General features: G+C 37.3%; 1 protein-coding gene across 18 annotated transcripts in view; it reads right to left on the bottom strand.

Annotated features, from left to right (window-relative positions):
- PTPRD (protein tyrosine phosphatase receptor type D) overlaps window positions 1-15,649 on the bottom strand; it is a 2,332,625-nt gene that overhangs the window by 200,436 nt on the left and 2,116,540 nt on the right. For 11 of the 18 annotated variants that reach the window (XM_058431780.1, XM_058431782.1, XM_058431784.1 and 8 more), the window contains 5 exons: window positions 11,809-11,997; window positions 9,845-9,862; window positions 8,150-8,260; window positions 4,497-4,766; window positions 1,071-1,652 (listed from right to left, as the gene is read on the bottom strand). In XM_058431780.1, the coding sequence (XP_058287763.1) occupies window positions 1,071-1,652; window positions 4,497-4,766; window positions 8,150-8,260; window positions 9,845-9,862; window positions 11,809-11,997 (1,170 nt within the window). Of the gene's footprint in view, window positions 1-1,070; window positions 1,653-4,496; window positions 4,767-6,734; window positions 8,044-8,149; window positions 8,261-9,844; window positions 9,863-11,808; window positions 11,998-15,649 lie in introns of those variants that run through there. The other 7 variants (XM_058431791.1, XM_032139147.2, XM_032139161.2 and 4 more) reach the window with 2 other exon arrangements.

Here is a 15,649-nt window from a genome sequence, read left to right as displayed (position 1 = left end):
CTCTCAGATGCTCAAGAATAAACTTTTTTTTTTTTTTTTTTTGAGATGGAGTCTTGCCGTCACCCAGGCTGGAGTGTAGTGGTACAATCCTAGCTCATTACAAACTTGCAAACGCAACCTCCCAGGTTCAAGTGATTCTCCTTCCTCTGCCTCCTGAGTAGCAGGAATGACAGGTGCCTGCTCCCATGCCCAGCTAATTTTTGTATTTTTAACAGAGATGAGGTTTTGCCACACTGGCCAGGCTGGTCTCAAAGTCCTGACCCTCAAGTGATCCACCTACCTCCCAAAGGTGTTGGGATTACAGGCGTGACCCACTGCACCTGGCTCAAGAATAAACTTTAGAAGAGGCCTGTGATTTTATATTAGCCCAAAGCCAAACTGATCACCTTGAATCAAAGACCAAAGAGGTTTGATAACCTCTTAGGAAAATAATACCACTGGGAGGGCCAAGTTTTCCATCATAAAATAATCTAATGTCTGCTGTAGCTCTTAGCATAGTTAATCAATCAGGCCCCAAAGTTCTATCTGAGATCTCAGTAACTGTCTTTCTTTATCCACTGAGGCCATACAGAGAAAAACAGAAATTAAAGCCACTCAGAGAATATTTATTTTTAAGCCAGTAGCTTCTGGCAAACATAAGCCATTTAAATACCCAAGGCCGTGTAACAGTTTTATTTTTTAGCTTTGTCTAGAAATATCCGATCTTACACAAATTAAATACTCTTTTGAGACCACTCTACCATACTAGCTATTACAAAGAAGTGTAGTTTTTCTATTCTCAAAACTGGGCATGGGGGAGACATTTTTCTACCTCATACAGAGAAGCCTTCAAGTCATTCCCACACAAACTAAAAAGAAGGGGTGTTAACGCATTGTTCTGCTCAAAATGATTAGCTTTTCAGATGTCCATGCTTGTTCCTTTTCAGATGTCTATCATCTCTTGCTTTGAAGCCCTAAATCTCAAAAATTAAAATTCATGCCATCTTTGTTCTTTCTTTGTTTTTGTCTGTCTCACCTCTTTGCACCAGCCCTTCCCTCCTGCCCTACTTCCCATCCTGAACCAAACTTACCTCCTGTTTGAGTGATGACTTGTATGTCACTTGAAAGTGGACCATCTCCAATTGACGTAAAAGCCAGGACTTTGACAGAATATGTTTTCTGGGGTACTAAGTTGCCAATAGTAGTGATTTGGCTGTCGGCTACATTGTGTTTCATCCAGTTGTTGACATGTTGAGTGGGATCCATTGTATAATAAACTCTATATCCTTGGATCTGTCCATTTGGCTCTTCAGGTTCCTTCCACTGTACCAAAATCGTGGTCGAACTCAACATTCGTGCCTGGACATCCCTCGGGGCACTGGATGGCGCTTGCTCTGAGGTTTGTGTTAGCACAGGTTCACTGGGAGGCCCCCGCCCAATGTTATTGACAGCAACAACCCTGAATTCATAATCTGAGTAGGGACTTAGTCCAGCGACACTGTAGCGTGTGGTCGCCACCCCATCAATTTCTTTGTAAGGTTCCTCAGAGTTTTTAGGTTTATGCTGAATTATATAATAAGAAACAGGCTCAGGATTCCCAGAGTCCCACGTCAGTGTGATGCTTGTAGCTGTGCTCTCGGTCACTACAGGAGTTCCTGGAGGTTTGGGTAAGGCTTGGATGGGGGAAGATAAAAGAGAATGACTACCCATCATCCCTATAATGTTTCAAGAATCTATAAACTCTACTATGAAAATGACAGGATTATGTATCTACTGAAGATTTAATTAAATGAAATTATAGCAAAGGGTAGTTTTCTGAACGGCCAAGAAATACAGTAAAACATACATAGGTGACACAAATCCTGCTTTACTAGAAGGGCTTGACAGCATATTTTTAGGCTTGTATCCAAATCTTCTACTTATTAGCTAAGTGATCCTGCACACATTTCTTAACCTCTCTTTGCTTTAGTTTTCTCATGTGGAAATGGGAAAAATATTATTTAAGTTATATTGTACAGCTGTATGTAACTGTATTTCATGGGTTTGCTGTGAAGATTAATGAGCCAATCCACTAAGATTCTTAGAATGTATCTGGAAGCCACAAAAAACCTTAGTATTAGCTGCAGTCATTACTATTATTATACCAAAAGCTTGGCCAATTAGCCCCTTGCCCCAGTAAATAAATGGTATAACTGAAATACCAACAAACATTGAAAAGAACAAAATGTGGAATACACCGAAATGAAATTAAATTGCTATGAAAGAATAGCATCTATATTCTGGTAAGACATAGTAACATTATTAAAAATTTTCTTATAAACGAAAAACCAAAAATCTTAAGGTGCAAAAGAATAGAAATTTCAAATCAATGTTTTATTCTTAATATTTAAAAATTGCTGAAGGAACTAAATTAAGGCACATTCACTAATCACTTTTTAAGGTATTTTATGGTCATATTAATATGCATCCTATATTCCACATCAGAAATATCCGATGTAGATACATGACAAATATTTGCAATAAAATCCATCTTTTTAGAGGTCTAATTGTTTCTTTTTAGCAGATGAATACAAATCAAAATACTACTAATTAAAAATATAAACTGTCTGCCTTGCTGACCTCATATTCAAGTGCCTTATTCTAAACAATGATTCTGAAACGCAGTGATATTAGGGTAGGAAGGGGCATTCTAATAGTTGACTCTTCAGAGAAATCTCAAAGGGTAACATTCATATAATCAGCCCATTAGTGTCCCTGTTTCCTTGCCAACATAAAGGCAAGAAGTATAACACCCCCTAGAATGGCAGCATTTCAAGAGCAGCAAACTTGTACTTCTGACATACTGTAAAACTGTAAATGCCTAGACTGCTGCCTGGCACTCGGTAGGTTTTTAATGAGAATCGTTAAACAGTTAACTGAATAAATGAGTCAGCACCCATTCTCCTCACTCTGTTCAGCCTGTTCTTTTGTTTTGATTTATTTTAATTTGCCATTAAGATTCACCCTTATGTTTTGTTTATTTCTGAGGTGGAAATGACAGGGAAGTGGCAAGAGTCAGGAAAACAAAGATGAGAAGGTGAACAAAATATTAGTTTAAAGTGGCCCCTGCTTTTGGATTCTTAAAGGTTTTCAGCAAACCTTCAAATATTTAAAGCTGAAATGGTAATTAAAAAAAGGTGATTCAATATTTACACGCTACTCAAAGAACTACAGAATGATAATATTTTACCAAGGGAATTTATTGAAAATAATAATAAAATGACATTTGTTTAAATATTCTGGCCTGGCATTTTTCAAGGCTGTGTGTGATTCAGATTTCCCCTACATGTCTTTCTGAACTTTCAAAGCAAATACAAATATTGCTAATTAAAGTTGTGCTCACTGATATTCAGCTGACATTATTAGTTTCACTAAGTCACATTTATTGTACAGTACAGGTTTTATGTCTGTAATGTACGGATAAATACATGTGTGCTTATTATATTAAGGTTCCACAATATAACATTATTTCAAATGATTGTAAATGTTGACAATGTGTACCTTTGTTCTCATGTCATTAGTTTTATATAGCATATACTTGATATATATGCTTGGTTAGAGATACGATACCAATTATAACATGTGTATTGCATTTTCTAAGATCACCCCCTAGAATGGCAGCTTTTCAAGAGTAGCAAACTTGTACTTCTTACTTGCTGCTGAATTCCAAATGCCTACAACATTGCCTAGGAAAAGAAGACAATTTGTGTTCATTTTGCAATAGTTCTAGCCATCTGCAGAAAACTTAAGTTGCCCTATGTCAGACTCAATTTGCAAACACTTTCTAGAATTCTATAAACACTGGGGGGGAAAAAAATGGTATCCTTACATGCTCGTACTCTTTTTCTCTTTAGTTCAAAAATATTCATGTAATACAGTACTTTGGTTATATTTAGTCTGTTTTTTAAAGGAAAGAATATATGTTGAGCACTCATCTATGCAAGGTGAAAGACAAAACTAAAACAGAATATACTCCTACTTGCCTTTTGATTTTTAATAGTAGGGCCCACCAAAAAGTTAAATCATCTATTATTAGACTATGTTGATTTCAACTTTTTTTTTCTTCTTTTACCTTTGTATTTAGAAATTTTAAGCATTTATTAATGCTCATATTGACTTTTCTTGGGGTTCTTATCAAGGTTCTGGTCTCGTATATAGACCATACACAACAGTCCCACCATAATGGTCGACCATGTCTAAAATTCCTAGTTCTGTCTGGTTAGTGCCTGGGCCTCCATGGACTGTCTCTTAATATTCTGAGGATTATCTCTACATAGGCTGCCAGATACTTCCAAGAAAAAATCCGCCTATGGAGGCTTACGCATGTTATATAATACCACAGATATGATTAGGTTATACACACATTTAAAATGCTGAATAATGAATTATTTTAGATTTTCAAGGATGGGCTTTCTAGAGGCATTAGTCACTTGGCTTAAGTGTACCCAGATCCTCAAAGCATAATCCATTAAGCATACCTTTGACAGTGATCTGTGCTATTGCTTCAATGACACCCAGCGTTGACATAGCAACACAGGTATAATTTGCTGACTGTCTTACATCATTCAGTTCTAGCACATTTCTTCCTATTGGCATATCATCTTCAGGTGTCAGATCTTCTGCCCCCAACATCCACTTTACATAAGGCATTGGTGACCCCACGGCCACACAGGTGATATTAACGCTTCCGCCTGGCATGATTTCATGATTAGTGGGTGGGATAGAGAATCTTGGTGGGACGCGGCGAACTGGAACAAAGCACAAGGGAAATGATAACATATACAAAGCAAGAAAAAGTGGATTATTAAACACATGACATGCACCGTACAGACACAATTCAACAATTGAAACATTGTGGATTGTCCAAAAACAAAACATAAAGAAAAACTGTGGATAATACAGACCATACAAGTATGGTGTGTGTATACACAGAATTATTTATTTAGTTTAGTCATTGATATCTTAGACACACTCATACAAAAGTTGATTCAGACCTACAAGGGCCCCACAAGAAACTATCTACAAACTAACAATACACAAACATCATGCATAAGAGAAACACAAAAACATATACATGCAGGCATATAACAATGATTCTATGCAGGCATGTATATGCAGAAAAGGGGGCTGGAAGGTCACCAGCATGTTTAAGTTGAGTGTCAAAACCAACTTCAGTGCTGTGCGCTTCCAGTTGATGTGAATGTAGGTGTGGGACCACACTGTCACATCTCAGCCCTGGAAAACATCGCCTAGAGTACACTGAAAGTGCACTTTATGTTTTCAGATTCATAGTGGATGCAGCCTCAAGACCTCACACTAACACTGGAACAAACACAGAAATGTATATACATATTGATTTACAGTCACAGAAGAAGAAACAGGCTAACACCAGTAGAGATACTGGATTGGGTCATGCAAGGCATGCACAAGATGGAATCTCAAGGCCCGTGCTAAGGATATTGAAAGAATGGCTGGAATCCAAGACAGCAATGACAGCAGAAGAAATAATGGGGCAATAGAAATAAACAGAAAAGGAAGAGGTAAAGTATAATGATTGAAACAAAGGGACTTAGGGGATAACAGGGTTGAAAGATAGATAGTAGATTAAGCTCAAGTTGTTAAAGGTAAGGATTGCAAATTCAGAAAGGGAGCTGGGTATTTCACATACAGGACTCCATTCAATTCATATCTAAGGTAAAACAACATAAATGACAACAAAATCTTTTAAAAGGCTTTTTATGCCCACATTCAAATTGAGGGACACGGGATCTAAAACATACAGCGGGACATGACATTAAGAGAAGAGATCATATTAAAGCAACATAACACAGAAAAATTACCAAGCAATTACAGTTCAGTGTTCCTGCTTCAGATAATCTGCAGGTTTATGTGTGTTTAAGTAAATGTGTTTTGGATGTGATACAAGGAGAAGGTGAGAGATAAATTGGTTTCATCTGGGGCTTTTACTGGCAAAACGTCATACCATAAGAATTGGAGATCTAGAGGGTAATCTTTAGGGAACACACCTTAAATACATTTAATAAAGATTTTTTAAAAATTATAAATAAACTGATAAATAACCTCATAACCCCAAGAAGAAGATAAGTAATTCTGTCTGAAAACTTTTTGGCTGCACTTAAGGTCGAGATAAACTTCCGCTGATTTGAGATGGCTCACTGCAATGGCCTCATGGGTGAATGACAGTCATAGGAGAAGAGAAAGCTAAGCATGCCTCCTGCAGCCAATTCACAGAGGTTACACAAAGCAAGCAGGAGCCAGTGTAGACTCTGAGGTATCAAAGGACATATCAAGAAAAATGGAGGAGAGTTTAGTCTTCATGCTTGGGATTAGGGGAGAAACTAGAAAAAAGTCATTCTATGGACAGCAGGCATCCTTATAAGACAGAAATTAAAGGCAGGGTGGGAGATGGGGACAGTGGAGCAGGAAGGAAAGCAGGAACACTGACCAAGTTCACTGGACCTTAGAGAGTTAAGTGTTACCAGTTACCATGCACCCAGGTACATTCGCTCCCATCATGCGCCACAGTTAGATACCACCAGCAAGCACCAGAAGCCATGGCCAGGGCATTCTCTGCTAAAACATATCATTAACCAAAAGAAGAACACGATGCAGCTACATTCATTTCATTTGTATTCTTTGTTATTGGTTTAATTAATAGTTTTGTAGGGTGGGTAAAAAGTAAAAAACACACCAACCTTCTCGCAGCTCTGAGGGATGTAGGGGGTTTGATGCAGAACACAATGAAATGAGGAAAGGAGAAAAACAAGGGAAACACAGAGAGAGTAAAAAGGCCATATCAAGGCTTTCAACTGCTACTTGAACATCTTTATTCGCTCTAGTTCATCCTTCCTATCTCAGCTGGAAAAGTTAGCAATATCTCACAGACTAACATGGTATTAGAAAACAATAGCTAGCATCATTTTGAAATTTTCCATGGAAGAAGGTACACATGCCTCATGCAGCAAGGGAGGTCACTATTGTGGAAAAAGGATCAAGGGACTTTCAAAGAATTTAGAGAAGAAATGACTTTCTTCATATTTCCCCACCCCAGACTCCATAAAAAAAGAAAAGAGAGAAAAACATCCCCAGGGAAACAAAATTACCTCTAGCAAAAATTTCAAAATCAAGCTAGGTATTTTCTTAAGGGGACCCATCCTACTGTAGCTTACAGCCCTCTCAGTCTTTTCTTTAATCCCACCCCCACCCATGCCTTCGTGGTTATTCACAGATATGTAGACCAGGAATAAGAACACTTCCACTGGATAAAAAAAAACTCCAGGAACTGGCTTTGAGAACTCTCGGGAAGAGGAAGTACTTCTTTCTAGTTCAATGGAAAGGCATAGCCATTCATAAGCTCACACAATTTAATCATTTCTATTACTTCATGAGAACCTATGAATGTATCCTCATCATTCATTCTTGCCTCAAGGACAACTCACATTACCATTTAAAAAACAGTTTTCCATTGCAATCAAAAAACTAAATGTTTCGGTAAGTCTTAATAATTCAAACAAAAAGGTGTACATATGTGCACATACATGAATACACATGTATATATAATACTATGTGTTTATAATTAAGAAAGTATACAAAGACAGAAATACAACTCCGCTATTTGCATGTAGCACTCGTTTATAGAGTTAGCAGCTTTATCCTTACAGTTTCAGCAGCAGGGGTCATGAAGACAAAACACCTTTATGCTTGGAATTGCACAGAGAACTGATTAGTAGCACACCAAGCAATTATTTCAGGGGTTTAATAAGGAAACAGAAGAGAAACAACAGAAAAAAAAGAGAAAGAAAAAGAAGAAAACCTCAAACAAACGCAAAGCACAGTTCAATCAATGCAGTAAAAATAGAAACCAAGATGTAAAAATGCAAATATACTTACAAACTCCAAGCCTCAGGATAGATTATACTCAAGAGTTGTCTTTTGGAGTTAAACAACATATTTTAAATTTTTAACTTTTCTATTTACTAACATGTTTCAGCTACGGTCACTATTACCAAACCAGCTTGTTAACTACTAATATAACAACACAGACCCTGCGGCGTCTCAACTCCCCCTGAGCCTGAATGAAGAAGCGATGCCAGGGTTATGTCATTCCTACCTCTGACATATAAATTGGCAGGAGCGGAATAGCGAGTGCCCGCGCTGTTGGTGGCAACACACTCATATTTTCCTTGGTCAGACTCTTCACTCTGCTCAATCTGAAGGGCTCCTGTATGGATATAAAATATATTACCAAAGAGATGATCAGAGAAGGCTTTCTCAGTTCAGAAAGCTAAACCTCTTAACAATATGAAAAGCCCTGCAAAGCGAAGGTCCACTCAACGTCGATTCAATCTCTTGCTAAGTTGCACAGACAGAAAATGATGCGATGAGAAAAACATATAGAGATTATTTTTTTTACATCATCAATGCTAGCATTAGAAATCAGTATCTCTTTTCCCAAGCAAGACTTCTACTCATAATTAACGCTCTTATTTCCTAGACTAATAAAATGAAGATGGGTGAGACTGCTTCAAGGAAGTATGGCTTTTAAATAAAACAAAAGATTAATTTTTGGTTTTGTTTTGTTTCATTTTGGTACCAAAAGTGGCGCAAAAGATAGATACGCTCAAAAAAAACCAGGCTGGGTTTTCAAGAAAGTCTTCTGCTGAAGAGAGCCAAAAATACGCAGCGAGCACAAAAAGGCTGCACAAAGCAAAAAATTAAAATTAGTCATTACAAATTATCAAAATATCACTTAAAGAAACAAAACTCCCTTAAGACATGCAGATTTTTAAGAAAAGAAAGACAGTTTTCCACGACTTACAATCATTTATTACATTTGCTGAAAAACAAAGAGCAGTTGAATTAGAAGATTTTTAAAAAGTTAAAAGGCATGGCCTATGCCACAAGGAAGAGCCAACCAACCACTGCTTGAGGACCCTGAGATGGATCCCCAAGACACCCATCAAAATCCACCAGTGGGATTAGCAGTGTGGTGTCACAAAACCCCAAGAAAAATACAAAACAAGAATTACAAAAGAAATGCACACTGAGTCAAAGTATGAAAAACCAGCAATACCACATACCACCAAGAATACTGAGCACCTTTTGTTTCCATAGCCTGAAGGACAGAAGATCCAAAAATCCGGAGACGAGTAATCCAAGAAAAAAAGAAGTGGGGAAAAAAGCATTGCTGTCAGATTGTAGACGAGTGGGATCAGGTGGAAAGGGGAGTCATTCTTTGACTTTTAAGACATTAAGAGAAAAAAGAATTGAAGAACAAAAGCAAAAACCTTTTGAAAGATAAAGACAAAAAGCAGATGCTCCAGGGTGTCTTCTGCATGTCTGCCACTGTTCTCCAGACCACCTTGGCTTTGGTCCAGAACAAGAACAGCTAAGGAAGAAAAAAAATGATCTTTTTTTTTCTCCGGTTGGACAAAAAAAAAGGAAAAAGAAGAAAAAAAAAGAAAAAGGAAAAAGGAAGAAGAAGAAAAGGAAAAAAAAAAGAGGGACAGATGGTACGCTGTGACTGGTCTGTGGTCTAAAGACCCGGATATGCTTTCTTTGAAGCATATCACAACTTAAATAATCATTTTCATAAAGAAAGAAATGAACAAAACAAAGAGAGAAAGAAAAAGGAAAGGAAAGTTCACAATATGAGAGTCACTGATCATAACCAAACAATACAAAGAAAAAAAAAAGTTGATGGACAATATTGGAATGACGCTGAAAACAGGACAAAGATGAGAGGGATGAAAGGACAGAAAGAATGAGTAAGATCATTCTGTGAACGTTAGTTCAGCACTCTTACCTCTTATTGGTGTACCACCTGGGTGGATAATATGAATGCAAATAAGATTAGAAAGAAGAAGCATTAGTACGAGAAGAAGGAGGCTAGGGCTGGGGAGAAGAATTAAATTAGATTTACAGAATTAAATAAGGTCTTAAAAGAAACTTGAATTACTATACTGGTAAAACAGGAATATATTAGATAGTATTATTAGATCATAAAAAACAAGTTGCATTATACCACAGAGGGTAAAGACCGCAATAGGCAGCATTGCCTTTCTCAGAGAAGCAAATGAGTTCTCAGGTCTGGGGTCATATAGGGTTAGAATTATATCTTATATGCCTCATATCTCTTAAAAAAAAAAACTATACAATATTTTTGAAGACATAGTTTAGGAAAACACTGGCTAATCTATTTAAGTATATATATAGATATGCATATATATATATACTGTGATAGGAAACGCTAAAGACTAACCAGAAACAAACACTGTTGATTGGATATCTTATACTACTTGCTATGCTACATTGGTGTGCCATAACTTGTGTACTATTTCATTTTTCTACACAGTGTTCTTATGGTAACAGTTCTGTGGAGGTGTGTGTGGGAGCCACTACAGAGATCTGGTGTCTACACTGACAGTTAGTAAAATGCATGCCATGCATTTTATTAATAATAATAATAATATTCTGGATATGGAAATTAGTGGGGTTGAAGTGCGCTTCAGAACTAAGCACTTACCAATAGATTCTGGAGATTTAAATACGGAGAGAAGAAAGACAGCATAAAAATATTATTATATTCCTTATAATTTGGTACAAATTTTTCAGAGTTAAAGCTTTATATACTAAATCATCTATGTTACATGTGAATAATTAATTCTTTATTTACAATAACAGAATGCTAATCTACACAATTCTGCTGACAACAAGCAAAAGAGGCAGTTAACAAGACGCTTTAACATCACAGGACAGGTCAAAAGCTGAGAATTCTGGGAAGACAGGCAGTTAAACAACTTAGAATTCTACACCAATATTACTACCCATGTCAAAGTAAACAGCTTATTATGAAATGTCCCTGTGAAATTACCTAGGGACAGGCTCGAAAACTTAAGAAATTTAGAATTATCTCTACTTTCAATCTAAGAGAGCAAAGCCATAAACTTGGGACGGGAATGGGAAAAGGAGAAAAGGGTAAAGAGAGAGAGAAAACAGCAAAAGCTGGAGTCTACACCAAAAGCAGACTTCTGTAGATCCAGTCACTGGAGGGTTCAAAAACCTTGATGGGCGCACACTACTGTGGCTAACGTGTAGAAAATGTTCACTCACAATGATATTATCATAGTATTAATAGAAATCCCCTCCTTTTACTGGTATTTTCTAAAGACTTTTAAAAAAATACATCTGGTTACTCATGAGATAACATTTCTGTGTTTTTATGTATTAGTGAAAAGAAAGCGGATGTGCCCAGACTTACTAAACTTTGGTACTTTGATGAGTTCAAATGGAGAAAAGATAGCAGAAAACACACTTTAATAAAATTGAATCATTTTAGGGTTTAATATGAACATTTTAGTTTTTAATGGATACAACCATTGGAACTCCTTGCAAGTTCTGAATGAAGTCCAATGTTGAAATAAATTTGTTTCCAAAGAAAACAGAGAAAGAAGAAAGAAAGAGGAGAAAATGGATCCATCAAATACTGCGAAAAAGCAGTAAATTAAAAAATTATCAAAAATACAGTCACAGCAGTGAGCAATGTGGATTAAACAGAAGCTGCAAAACACACAGAGAAAAGGAGAAAGACAGACTCTGAAACAGGCTATGACATCACAAACATGGACCACCCATTAAGTAACAGAGAAAGAGAAGAGGGAGAAAAATCAGTACCTAGAAATAAAAAATAAATTAAAATTAAAAATAAAGAGAGAGAAAAATTAAAAAAAAATTATCTAGGAGTTAGTAAAAACAGTAACAAGACCCTACCTGATCGTAACTGCTTAATACGACCATTGTTGTTGCTTGTGTCCACGGGTAAGAAATCTTTAAACCAAGTGATTTCTGGATCCGGATTACCACTGGCTGCACAAAGCATGGTGGCCGTGCGAGTACGCTCAACCACCTTCAACTGTGGGCCCATGTCAATGGTAGGGAAGCCCCTGGGAATTTGATCTTCTGCAAGACAAAAGGTGATAGAAACATTCAGTTAATAAGTCAGATGCTCCAAATTCAAGAGATTCCCCAGAAATCTCTCTTTACCTTATTCAGTGCTTGTTGAGAATCTAACACAAACCAGGCACTAATAAATCAGAACACAGTCACAACGCTGTTACTGATCAGAAGAGTAAACAGTCTATGTAAGAGGCCAACAGACTAACACAGAGCTCAGACGGGGCCAACTATGATGAGGGGATGCAGTGAGTTTTCCAAGAGCAAAGACTGAGAAATAATTATAGGGTTTGTGCTTGAGGTCAGTGAGTACCCAGAGGAAGCTCTGATTTAAAGTTGGCATTTAGGAAAGAACACAATCGGCCAAGTCACAAAAAGGGGAGAAGGAGATTTTAGAAAGATTCGGGAATGTCACAAATGTAGGTGTTGAGGTAGGAAAGGTTTTGCTGAGAGACAAGCATGGAAGCCAGCAGTGCCAGCTTGGAGAGTACTTGGGGAACAAGCAGAAGCTAGGTCACACTATCTGTTTCAAAGCTGGTATGTTTTTGTTATAACTCTAGGTTTTCCCACACAAGCATAAGGTTCAACCCAAATTGATTACTTTGTAAGAGTTTCAATTAACCAGAAAATTGTCTGAGGATGCTTTGCAAAAGAAGAGCAAAGGCAACTCCTTATTAATGGCACAAAAGCACATGTTCCTTACAGGGATAGGAGAATGCTTTCTTCCATCCCAAAGACCTGCATCATTTTCAGTAATTAAAAAGTTGAAATTCCTAAATTTTGAATCTCCAACTCATGCAAAATTCTCTTATTGCTCCCCACACTGAAACTGTTCCAGATCCCAGCTCTTGAGAAATTAAAATCACTTAAATCCCACAATCATGCTCCACACTGATAACTGACATCGCCAGCTCTTCTAGCCAGGATTAGAAAGGTGTGTTCTATCTAAGCATTGAAAGAATTTTAGTTAGATTGGTGGCAATTATCCAAATTAGAACACGGCCATTTGTTTGAAGATCATGAATTTTTTTTATTATACTTTAAGTTCTAGGGTACATATGTACAACGTGCAGATTTGTTACATATGTACACATGTGCCGTGTTGGTTTGCTGCACCCATTAACTCGTGATCATGAAATATTTTTAATTCCAATTGAGCCTGGCATTGATTTAATCAATACCCCCTCACGGCCACTGATACATTTTCATAAGCCACCAATTCTAAAATTACCCGAAAGCATAAACAGCAGCGAGCAAAACATTAGATATCATCAGATCTGGCATATCGCTTCTCCTTGGGTGCCTCCTACAAGCTCCAGTATAATCCATGAATCCACAGTTGATGGTGAATCATACCGAGGTTATGTTACAATTTCTAATGAAGAAGCTCCATTTTGATGCTTCCACCGTGTTGTCAGTCAACAGCGTGTGTTCTCCAACTCTCTCCCTCTAGAGCAGAGGGGTAAACTCAGTCTCCTAAACCTCACTAGCAAAGTCCTTTTCAATCAGGTCTCATTTTTCTCAGCCTCTTAGGGATCACCTCTCTCAGAGGAAATTTTTCTTCTGCCCACATTGAAATTCTCACCACTTCCCAGACAAATCATGTCTGCTGGGTACTCCATGCCTCTAGGAAGCCACACAGCCAAAGTCACCTTCTTTGTAAATCTTTTCCAAATTCTCTCAAACATATTTCATTCTTTCCTCCTCAGAGCTACCATAGCAGCGGCTACTCAAATCCACTGTCTTGTACTTATTAACTCACGAGTTTATCCCTCCACACTAGGAGTTCCTCCATGTCTCATCTGTATTCTGCTCCCTTGCCATCATGCTAGCCTGGGTTTCCAGATTGTAAGAGAAACTCCAGTGATTCCTAAGCCTAAGTATGAATACATATCAGTGACTGTTTAAAAAAAAATATACATCCTACTATGCAGAACTTCTGGTAGAGAGGCAACCAGTTAAATAGTTAAGGACCAGAGAGATTCTGAATGTGAATGGTGAAAGAATGTAAGATGCTACCAAAGATTAAAGCTCCCAAGAAAGAGAAATTTCACTGAACAACAGATGCAATTATTGTAAGATAAAATTGATGGACTATTAAGGAAAAGCGTAGACTCTGGCTCTCGCGCTGGGCAGGACAGAAAGTTTCTATCTTTTACTAGCACAGTCTGTGAAAGACCAAAAGAAGCTGAGACAAGTTTGATTTGACACCTGATTCATGACATAATACCTTCCTATCAGACCAGGTAGTTAGGGCCAGGTACTAAAGACACTTATAAAAATAATTAACTGCAATGAGCTAAACTTCACTGAAGTTGAAAGATGTGGCTCATTTGTGGAAGAAGTAATACATTGTTTTTGTGAATGTTTACACATCCTCAGCCAAGCGGAGGTCTACAGTACATAACTGCCAGAAACAGTAGTTAAAAATTGAATTTCAAGATGATTTTTCAAGGCTCCAAAAGAAACTTAAAAACTAATAGTGGGATGCAAATTAGGCTATGCTGGTTTTAATAATCTATTCCACATGAATTTCATCAGGCTGTTCTTTATGTCTTTAAAGGTTTTGCCAATACATTTACATTACAACATAGTTCTGATGTTGTTGGGGGAAAAAAGAGCAGAAAGATCAGTAGCTGCTATACCACGCACATTATATTATTAAATATCTCACTTGGCAGCTATTGACACAAAGTGCTTCAAAGGATAAAAGTAATTTATCTCAAGTGCTCCAACACCAACTATACTGCCTTCATAAAAATGAGTTTCTGAAAAAGCTCTTAGATTTTGTGGTTGTTATGTTCCATTTTTAAAGCAACCAACTTAGGTTAATCAAAAATCACCTTGCGATTCCTGAGTGGTTTCTGTATGTCCTAGGACACTGTATCTCTCCCATGGTGTTTAAGTACTAGTTACATTTGCCTGCATAAATATTGCTCTGCTAGTCATTACTTTTCTTCTACAAGTTCATCTCTCGGAAGAACTGAGCCAATATTCAGTGCTGATCAGTGGCAAGTGCCAAAGGCTTAAGATTGTTGAGCCACTTACTAAAGGCTCTTACCAAAGAAATCTAGATTTAATAACGGTTTCTAAGAAATATAGTCCTCACCTTGGGGATAGCCGACAAAATTGACTTGTACCCTCCTGAAAAGCAGTCTAATACATTTTCACGACCTTTCTTTTCCTTCCTGGCTCATAAAGAACACTCCAGAGCCCCCTTTTCATATACACGAGTGCACAACAAAGATAATCTTTCTTGCATCCTAATGGGACAGAGAATGTAAAGAGCATTCCTTTCTTATTTTTAATAAGGGTAATTAAATTCTATCCATCCCTCGTTTGCACAGGATCTCTTTGAGCGCACTTTCTTCATTAAATTTTCATGAGAAACATCACAATGTAACAGATTCAAATAGCCAGAGCCATTACACGTTGACAGTTGTGGCTTGTTTCCAATCTGACTGTCAGGTATTTGGCAATAAAACTCAGTATTCAACATAAAACAAACTGTAGAAATAATGAAATTTCTAATTGGAATGCTTATCTCCGTGGGTGTAGTTTAGAAGATGTTAATTGCTTTTTTCTTCACCCTCTACATTTATTAGTGATTTATATAAAACTGCCATTTGATAACATCAATTTTGACAGCTCCTCAAAT

This window comes from Hylobates moloch, unplaced genomic scaffold (genome assembly GCF_009828535.3).
Source record: "Hylobates moloch isolate HMO894 unplaced genomic scaffold, HMol_V3 SCAFFOLD_19, whole genome shotgun sequence".
Classification (NCBI taxonomy): domain Eukaryota; kingdom Metazoa; phylum Chordata; class Mammalia; order Primates; family Hylobatidae; genus Hylobates; species Hylobates moloch.
The sequence above is the reverse complement of the archived record's forward strand: the minus strand, read 5'-3'. Positions and strand labels throughout refer to the sequence as shown.